The sequence below is a fragment of the Grammomys surdaster genome, unplaced genomic scaffold, assembly GCF_004785775.1.
Source record: "Grammomys surdaster isolate TR1022 unplaced genomic scaffold, NIH_TR_1.0 257, whole genome shotgun sequence".
NCBI lineage: Eukaryota > Metazoa > Chordata > Mammalia > Rodentia > Muridae > Grammomys > Grammomys surdaster.
The window spans coordinates 4,998,830-5,008,763 of NW_021604698.1; the positions used below are offsets into that span (position 1 = coordinate 4,998,830).

At 44.9% G+C, this 9,934-nt stretch overlaps 1 protein-coding gene across 2 annotated transcripts in view; it reads left to right on the forward strand.

The window, feature by feature from the left end:
* Positions 1–454: 454 nt before the first annotated feature.
* Bcl2 (BCL2 apoptosis regulator) overlaps positions 455–9,934 on the forward strand; it is a 173,583-nt gene continuing 164,103 nt past the window's right edge. The window contains exons 1-2 of one of the 2 annotated variants that reach the window (XM_028775605.1): positions 455–1,064; positions 1,262–2,156. In XM_028775605.1, coding sequence (XP_028631438.1) covers positions 1,581–2,156 — 576 coding nt within the window. In that variant the 5' untranslated portion in view covers positions 455–1,064; positions 1,262–1,580. Of the gene's footprint in view, positions 2,157–2,873; positions 4,348–9,934 lie in introns of those variants that run through there. The other variant, XM_028775606.1, reaches the window with a different exon arrangement.

Below are 9,934 nucleotides of genomic sequence, written 5' to 3' on the forward strand. Positions count from 1 at the left end.
GGCGGCGGGCGGGCGCTCAGAGGAGGGCTCTTTCTTTCTTCTTTTTTTGAATGAACGGTGACGTACGTACAGGAAACCAGGCGCTCCGGCGGAGAATGAAGTAAGAGGCCGGGCCCCCCGCCCCGCGCCCGCCCCCTTCCTCCCCGGTCCGTCCTCCCGCCCCGCGTCCGGGTCCCCGCCGAGCCGCCGCCGCCAACACCGAGGTGCCCCGGGCCCTCCCCAGCCGCAGCCGTCACCGCGGAACGGGCTGCGCGGCGCGAGCACGAGGAGGCGGCCGCCAGCGCCGCCCGCAGCGGAGGAGGAGAAAGGGTGCGCAGCCCGGAGGCGGGGTGCTCCGGTGGGGTGCAGCGGAAGAGGGGGCCGGGGGGGGGGACTTCGTAGCAGTCATCCTTTTTAGGAAAAAAGAGGGGGGGCAAACCCTCCCCCACCACCTCCTTCTCCCGCAGCGCACCACACACAGTGCGCGGGCTGCTCCTTGGGCACCGGCGGCCCCAGCGCGTCCTTGCCTGCGTTTAGCAAGCTGCTTTTTTCCCCCTTTCGGAAAACGCATTGGCCCTTCGGAGTTTGATCAGAAGAGGATTCCGGTCCCCGTCCCCCAGCTTCTCCATCGTCCCCACTGGCGTGTCTCTCTCCCCTGGAGGTCTGAAGCGGTCCGGTGGATACGGATCCATGCCTGCGCTCCAGCGTGTGTGTGCGCGAGTGTAAATTGCCGAGAAGGGGGGAGAATCCCAGGACTTCTGCAAATGCTGGACTGAAAATTGTAATTCATCTGCCGCCGCCGCTGCCTTTTTTGCCCCGCTGCGGTGCTCTTGAGATCTCTGCTTGGGATTGCGACGGATTGACATTCTCAGTGAAGCCGGAGTGTGAGGACCCAATCTGGAAACCTTCCTGATTTTTCCTCCACCTAGCCTCCAGACCCCAACTCCCGATTCATTGCAAGTTTCAAAGAAGCTTATACAAGGAGACTTCTGAAGATCGATGGTGTGGTTGCCTTATGTATTTGTTTGGGTTTTACCAAAAAAGGGGAAACTTGACAGAAGATCATGCCGTCCTTAGAAAATACAGTAAGTTCTTTGCACAGGAATTTGGTTTAATGTAACTTTCAATGGACGCGTTTGAAATATTTTTTACTTCAAGTGCATTCAAGCAAATTTAATTTCCAGACAGTTTAATGCATTTTCTTTAACGTGTAACTTGTAACGGATATACCTTTCTTACCTTAAATATATAAAGGAAAACACACCTGATTTTAACTTCCTAGGTCGTCCCGCCTCCTCACCTTTCAGCATTGCGGAGGAAGTAGACTGATATTAACGAAGCTTAATAAATAACGTGCCTCATGAAATAAAAAGCCGAAAGGAATTTGAATAAAAATTTCCTGCATCTCATGCCAAGGGGGAAACACCAGAATCAAGTGTTCGGCATAACTAAAGACACCCCTTCATCCAAGAATGCAAAGCACATCCAATAAAAGAGCTGGATTATAACTGTTCTTTTTTTTTTTTTTTTCTTTCGGGGCCGTGGGGCGGGAGTCGAGACGCGAAGTGCTGTTGGTACCTGCAGCTTCTTTTCGGGGAAGGATGGCGCAAGCCGGGAGAACAGGGTATGATAACAGGGAGATCGTGATGAAGTACATCCATTATAAGCTGTCACAGAGGGGCTACGAGTGGGATGCTGGAGATGCGGACGGCGCGCCCCTGGGGGCTGCCCCCACCCCTGGCATCTTCTCTTTCCAGCCTGAGAGCAACCCAACGACTGCTGTGCACCGGGACACGGCTTCCAGGACGTCGCCTCTAAGGCCCCTCGTCGCCACCGCTGGGCCTGCGCTCAGCCCTGTGCCACCTGTGGTCCACCTGACCCTCCGCCGGGCTGGGGATGACTTCTCTCGTCGCTACCGTCGCGACTTCGCTGAGATGTCCAGTCAGCTGCACCTGACACCCTTCACCGCGAGGGGACGCTTTGCCACGGTGGTGGAGGAACTCTTCAGGGATGGGGTGAACTGGGGGAGGATTGTGGCCTTCTTTGAGTTCGGTGGGGTCATGTGTGTGGAGAGCGTCAACAGGGAGATGTCACCCCTGGTGGACAACATCGCCCTGTGGATGACTGAGTACCTGAACCGGCATCTGCACACCTGGATCCAGGATAACGGAGGCTGGGTAGGTGCATGTCTGGTTGAATGAGTCTGGGCTTTGATCTCAAGGCCGAAATTCATAGGTTGGGGTGTGAGTGGATTCTGGGTCAAAATGGGCTGTCGAGCCGATGTAATAAAGTCGAGTTTGTAGCTTTGCTCCCCTGACCCCTCACTCCCTTCCTCTGGGTAGATCACATCCTGCCAACACTGTGTGAACTTCTGCCCGCTGACTGTGAGGGAGCAAAGGTTCAGCATTTTTGATCCAGTAGGATCTGGAGATAAATAGTATTCCTCCAGTGACTCTGAAAGTTACTTAGTCCGAGTAGCTTGCTGCAGATGTTTTGGGTCCTGTGTAGGAACCAGACCTCCAGCACTCCCTCTTGACCTGTGCATCTTTAGCTCCTCTGCTGGACTAACAAACTTAAAAAGGTCCAACTAGACAAACAGGCTCCACCAGAGGACGCAGGCAAACCTTTTCTAACTCACTTGGGAACATTTTCCCAAAGAAAAACAATACAGCTCCTTTTCCTGGAAATCATAGCTAAGCTTGTAAAAAGAAAAAAAAGGTAAGCTTAGGTATTCGTGGATGTTTGTGGAATCCAGTCAGGCTATGCCGTGGTCCCAGTGGGCGTGGTGTGTGTGCACCCTGAACAGGTGGTGGGGGCTTTTGTACATCAGGGAATCTGCAGGGATTTAGAAGTCTGCACCCACTTGAATGTCTTTTACCTATCTCTACCTACAGTCCACATAGTTTTTCGATCTCCACTGCGGACTGGGCTTGCGTCTAGGGTTCGAGGAATAGTGGGGAGTCTCCAGCCCTGACAAGTTAAAATGATTAGTATCCATAACTTTGAGGAACATCTGTGGGGTGATTGTTTTCTGCTATCCTGGAAGGTCAGGCTTCCATATTTTACCATATGACTTAAACTTTTCCCTGGCAGACTCAAGGCTTGTTATACCTAAAACAATTAAGTTATGAGAAAGCAATCATTATTGTCTGACATTTTTTAAAGACCTTGTTTTAACGAAAAGGGTTTTCATTTTAGTCCTGCCTTGGTAGTATCAAGAGAATGGGTATTTTTTTTATAGAACTTAACAGGAACAAAAAGTGTAACTGACCGAATATGAACCAAATATCCTGAAGCACATTATGTTTTTACTACAGTTTGCTAGACCTGCATGCTAATATTCATAGGCCCCAAAAAGAAAAAGCCAAGAAAAACAGATGATTGATGTGAACATCTGATCTTATTTGACCAAAGTTGACAAAATATTGGTGGCACTGTTCAGTGTTTAAAAGTAAAATTAACTCAAATATCAGAGTTTAAATGCTTGAAATTCACATGCTCTTTGTGAATTGCTTGTTTGTTGACGTCCACAGGATCAGATTGTTAGCAATGCTGGAAGACTTGGCTGAAGGATAGAAGCTATTTTGTTAGATATTTAGTTAAGTAGGTGGTTTGATTCTTTTCTTTTTTTTTTTACCCACTGTATTCAAAGAGATGGGAACTTCAGGCTCCAGAAGAATCATTTTAAAGTCAAAGTAAATCTGATTTAGGTTTATTATTTCATATTTTTAATAAAAATAAATGTTTCTTTCTATTTGAAAGAAATCCAAAGCAGCGAATGTGTGGTATTGACTATCAAGTTAATAAAAAGATGGGAAACAGGACCGTATGTTTCTGATAGAAATTCAGATACAGTCTGACCTTTGGTGTTGACTTGCAATATGTTAACACGTCAGACAGCTGAGGTTTCTCTTTAAATGAAGCGTCTCTTTTTTTCCGTGTTCATCATCAAGTTTTTGCTGTAGGGCCTATCTTTGTGGTCAACAGGTATCTGAGGTTGATAAATGCATAGGCTTCACGTTAGGAAGCCAAACCACAATAGCATATTGGAAGAAATGATAAAAACTTTTTTTTTTTTTTTACAAAGACTCATAGTAAACATAAGTCATACGGAACCGCGAGTGGATGATAGGAAAAAAGTCTAATGGGATTCAGAACAGCACATAAATGGACGACTGTGCAGGAAAAGAAAGTACATTGACAAGAGTGTGTATCGGAAAATAGAATCAAATGTGAGCACTTTGGAATGAAAGAGGTAGTGTTTGAGAATTCTTAGTGATTGGTCTATATCAGCGCATGGTTTCAAATGTCTTGTTAATATAAATGTTTGCTTTAGGCGTTTGGCAAATAAATTTCCCTTTAATGTTAGTCAGTCAGGATTTCGTCTCTAACATGTTGCATACTGCGGTGACGTTTTAACAGCTGTAGCTATGATTCAGCTGAGAGCATCTTTTCTTGACGTGAGATAACAATGGAAACGGTGGACATCACTTCCCATGGTTAGCGGAGCAGCTCGGCTATAGACCTACAGAGAACACTTGGAGCTTTACACTTGAAATCACTGCTTCAAAGTCAGGGTGCTCCAAGACTGGGAAAGACAGCGTCCAAGGTTGCAGAGAAAACAACCCTTGGAAGGACCAGCTTCTGATAGAGGGTTCCATAAAGAATAAAGAAGAAATTGGGTTTGAAGCAGAGTATGGCTTAGCTCCACGTCTGAATAAAGGTTTGGTGCCATCTAGAGAAAGGCAAGAAAGAAAGAGTAGGGAGACAACAATAATTCTAGAAAATGTCTGAGATCTTACAGATCAGTAGAATGGGCATCACTGGAGACCTTCTTGGGCAGAGAATCCCGGGCTTCACTCCAGTACCACTGAGTCACAATCTATGGTTTCTGTGTACAGTAAAGTCTGAGGCTGCTGGCTGCCACTTGATCCTTTCTGGATATGGGTGGTTTTTTGTTTGTTTTGTTTTTGAAGGGTCAATCCTGGCATGGGTTCTGTTGACCTCTTTTAGTGGGCTCTGGGTACAGAATGTTACCTGGAATCCTGTTTCTCAGGTGTCCACTATAGCAATGTGACCTCTAAAAGGAGTAGAGAATGAAGGCAAGAGAGAAGTTACATGAGCCCAATCGGACCCCTCTCAGGAATGCTTCTCGTGGTGGTTATGGAGTTTGTGTTGGCACTACTGGTGCCATTAAAGTATGATAAGTTCTCTTCAGCTAAAGGGAAGCTCATGTCACTCACTGTACCTGGCAGAGGTCAGCTCCCTTTGTTGTAGGTAGGTAGCTAGCAAATAGTTTTCCCCTCTGGATTCTGTTCGCATTACCACTCTCATGTCAGTGGATGAGCTACGGGAAAGCATCGTCTTTCCAGTGGTTGTATCAGCTGCCACGGCCATTTTTGGCAGCAAACTTGATAGTATTAAAAATAGCATTATGATGATCCAGCCTTAAATAATACATTCCCTGATGAACTTTCCTTGGGAAACTGTGTATCTCTGTCTGCTAAGAATCCCATGACCACTTTCAATAATTTATTTTGTAAGGAAAAAAAAATCATGTTATTGGTCTTCGAGTCATGTGCTGTTGACTGTCTTCCTGGAACTTCATACAAGTCTAGTTCTCTCCGTTCTCCTTTCTGAGTTGGAGTTCTTGTTGCTATTTAGCACCCACTGAAAGATTTCTTTTCTGTGTCTTGTTCCTTTTAGTTGTGTTTTCTAAAAAAAAAAAAAAAAAAAAAGGAGGCAGCTTGTTCACTTTAGCCACCCTCGATTGAACTGGTACATGTCACACTGTTTAAATGCTGTAGACCACACATACCTACCACGTAACAGAAATCCATCGAGGGGGAAAAACCAAACCAAAATCTTAAGCCTTTCTTTCCTCTTCTTCTTGTCTTCATTTTGTTTTGTATCTTGGATGCATGATAACTGCATTCAAGCAACAACGTGGCTGGATCTTTGAGTGTATTACAGTCGGGTGTCTCCTGCTTTAAGGACACTCACTGTATCCTCATAGCAGGTTAGCAAAGGAGTGCATTTATACAAGAAAACAACACTGCCTTTGTTGTGTACAAGCACCAAGGGTTTTTTCCCCCCCTAGAGGTTTATTGTATGTGAGAGTTAAAGGTTCTGCTAAACCTTTTTAAGGTAATCTGATATTACCTTTTCCAGAAGGTACAGCAGTGACCTTTCATAGAGACCACTCTGAGTTCATCTTCCTATGAAGTCTGTCTTTCACTTTTCTCGGTTTAATTCAGACCCGCACTTAATGTCTGAGCAGGTTAATCATTCAAGGACTGAGTTTCTAGCGGAGCAACATGGCAAGTTTCATGTGTGCCACCCCCTGGATTAGGTGGGGACATGGGAGGGAATGTTCCCCTGCAACCTGGATAAATCACAGGCTGGGGGTCTCTGTGTCTTAGTGTGGTACCCAGGAGCTCAGCAAGCGATCCTGGCCTTAGAAAGAAAAACACAAGAAGTATGTTGTTTTGCATGTGCTTCAGTCTTGATCTTAAAGTTATTTCTAGCCATATGGTTGTTCGCATGTGCATTGGGGCTCATTTAAATAAGGGGCCAAATGCAGCTAATAATTTTAAAAAACTAACTAACATAGACATAGGATTAACAGAACTGAAAGGTGGGGGAGTTCCCTATTTAAGTAGTAATCAGCTAAACACTGTTTTTCACGTTGAGTAGACTTAATAAACACTAATCTACAGTTTGAAAAGAATTTCATTAAAGGGTTTTAAGGGAAAGGCAATCGAGGCTTGCGCTAATTAGAACATGGAAACTTGAAGACGTGTCTTAAATAATGAGAAAGATGCATGTATGCTTTGAACCAGATAAGAGACTCCCCCTGCACCCCTACCCCCAACCTTTGAGAGGAAAAAAAAAAGCTTCTCTTTTGCTTTGGTTTCGGTCCTGGTACTTTTCTGTTATCAGATGTTTCTCTTCTGAAATGTGATTCACAATTTACAGGGATCTCTGTACTACACTCTCACTGTGTTCCTAAGCAACGGTGGATGGTACCCGTGGGCCTCTTTCTTTAAAACCAGATGGAGAAAGTTTTAAAATTAAAAAGTTCTTTCCCTTGTAACAAGGTCTCCTTGCAGGTGGCTGTTTGATACGAGCCAGTTGTACAGTGCCAGCCCCGGCCTCCAGTGAGCATGAGGCTTTCCTGATTTTAATGATGCTTTCCCTCCCTAAGGCTTTGTAGATTCTCTCATAGGCACCCTGGGTTAGCTCCTTGTCACCATGCAACAGTTGAGGGGTAGGATTCACATGGAGACCTTGGCATTGCATCTAGATTCTTCTAGGAGGTAGAAAGCAGTAAGGTTGTGCTAAAGTCACAGTATAGTTCGCCAGACTCTGATCTTGCCACAGGCAGAAAGGCAGGTAAAAATTCCATTGGCAGGTGCTGCCCCTTGCCTCCAAAGATCATAAATTCCACCCCAAGAAGAGAAGAGTATCAGCTGGCATAGTTTTTTTTTTCTTGCAGGGATCCCTGCAGTGGGTGATTCCAGCAGGCAAATACCTTGAATAAGGTAACTAAGATAACCTATTGTAAGGCCCTCTTCCTCAACCCCATCTGTCAACATGCTCAAAAGGGGATCTCGATGACATGCTGGTGTAGCCACTCTGGATTGCATCATGGGTAGTTTTCATGGGTGATGCATCTCCTCTCATAAGAGGCTAACCATGGAACTGAACCATGGCTTTTTTACACATCACCTGTGAGCACGGACTTCAACAGCATACCATTAGGCAACCTTACATTTCTGTCCGGCTGTTTGTTTTGCATTCAGGATTTCAGGACTAGAGAGTATTCTCTTTTTAGTTAATAATCTGCTCTCTGGGATTTCAGCATCATGACTCAGAAGCTTATGACCGGCTCTGCTCTGCTCTTTATGACGTCTCCTGAAAACAAGCGGAGAGCCCACTGTGTCAAGAGAAACTTTAATTTTTCAAGGGAGACCTTTTTTTCCCATTGAGACCAATATGTCTTTGCTCGTGACAGTTCCAATTGCTATATTTCTCCATTTTAAGCTATCAAGAAGACAGTTAAGCTATAGAAGAGTAATGGGCCGTTTACAGGTGTTAATATGTAGTGTCCCAAACAAGGGGTTCGAGTTGCAGGTTGGGTTTTGCTGTCTCTTCCCAGCTCTCTGTAGTATATAGCTAAGACGTCAGCTTTGCAGCATGATGAATCTTATATCTATGTTATTAAGTCTGACGTTGAATCGCAGCCAACCCTTCCCCTCTCAGCTGCGTCTGAAATTTCCAAAAGAAGATGGGAGGACAAATGCTTTGGCCTCTTGATTCAGAGCTTATCTAGGGTATAGTACATATCCGTATTACAGTCAGGATAGAAATAAAACCACCCTGTCATCAGCTGCATATGTTGACCCACCTCTTGGGGTGGAGAGAAATAGTTCCATGCAGGATGGCAGCTCTGTCACCTCTATGTTACAGCGCCAGGGCTATCACCTACTCACTTCCTCTTTGGATTCTTGCCAGCATCTTTTTCCCCCCACTGAAAACAGAGGTTTGAAAGTATTTTACAGCAAAATTGTAAGTCTATTGAGTCAGAGCTACTTACTAACCATTGAAATGGTAGCACAAGAGTAAGATTATCTGAGGAAGCATTAAGAAAAATGAGTAGCTACCCATGAACTTTAACCTCAAGTTCCCAGGATCTAGAACAATATGGAGCCACGGATGGGTTCAAAGGAAGCATACACACTAACTTTTTTGTTCACAGAGGAAAATATTTCTTACAAACCTACATATAAAAAGCTCAATGCTAGGTGTTTTGGTTAAATAAGTTTTTTTTTTTTTAAAAAAAAAAGAACAAACATTTGGACTGGGACACATCTGTCGGTAGCCACATTCTCATTGTTTTTAGCTGAGAGAGAGCTAGCTACTCTAGTTAGCAGGCACCCCAGCAGAGGTCCATGTGGGAGAAAGTTTTGAAGCAAATTTTGGCGAAAAGTTAGAAAAGAGATGTGGAGAGGGAGTATTTAAGGCCGTGGGACCCAGAGCTACCAAGCAGGCAAGGATGTGTGAATTGTGTATTGACCTGGGAGGTCTGGCTTCATTAGGGCAGCAAGACTCTTGTGGGAATAACCTAATCTGAGAATGTAGCCTTCGATCCTAAACTGAGAGAGGTGTTGTGTTAATCAAGGATCTCTAGAGTCACAGAGCTTATTAAGGGACATTATTGGAATGACTTACACTTTGCAGTCCAACTAACCCAAGAATGAGCAGCTATGAATAGAAAGTCCAAGAATCTAGTAGTCGCTCAGTCCCACAAGGGCTGGGTGTTTCTGTTGGTCTCCCAGTATAAGCCGTAATCCTGGAGAACTAGGTTCCAACAGATGTGCTGGCAAGTAAGTGCAAGCAGGTGAAGAAGAGTGAGTCTTCCTTTTTCCATAATCTTTATGTAGGGCTCCAGTAGAAGAAGGTACGGTCCAGATTAAAGGTGTGTACCACCTTGCCTTGGCCTAAGCTATTCTTGGTCATTATACCTCAAGATCTGGACCAAAAGCCTGTATCTTCCAGCCTCAAGGTCTGGATCATAGGTGTGCCCTCTATTGTTGTTTGCTCTTCATTCCCAATGTAGTCAAGTTGACAACCGGGAATAGCCATCATGGGTGTATATAACTTAACAGCTATTGAAAGGATCCTGCGACAGAGCAGGATGTGTATGGTAGAGGAAGACTGGACTGGCGATGTTTGATGCTAGGTGAGAGTGTAAAGCACGCTCATGGGAATGGGGAAATGGAAAAGGATGGGTAGGTGTAGTGCCAAAAGATTTGGATTCTGTGAGGAATGAGGTACAGAAAGACTCAGAGGACTTGAAGAGTATACCAGCAGGCTAGAAGAAGAAGAAGAAGAAGAAGAAGAAGAAGAAGAAGAAGAAGAAGAAGAAGAAGAAGAAGAAGAAGAAGAAGAA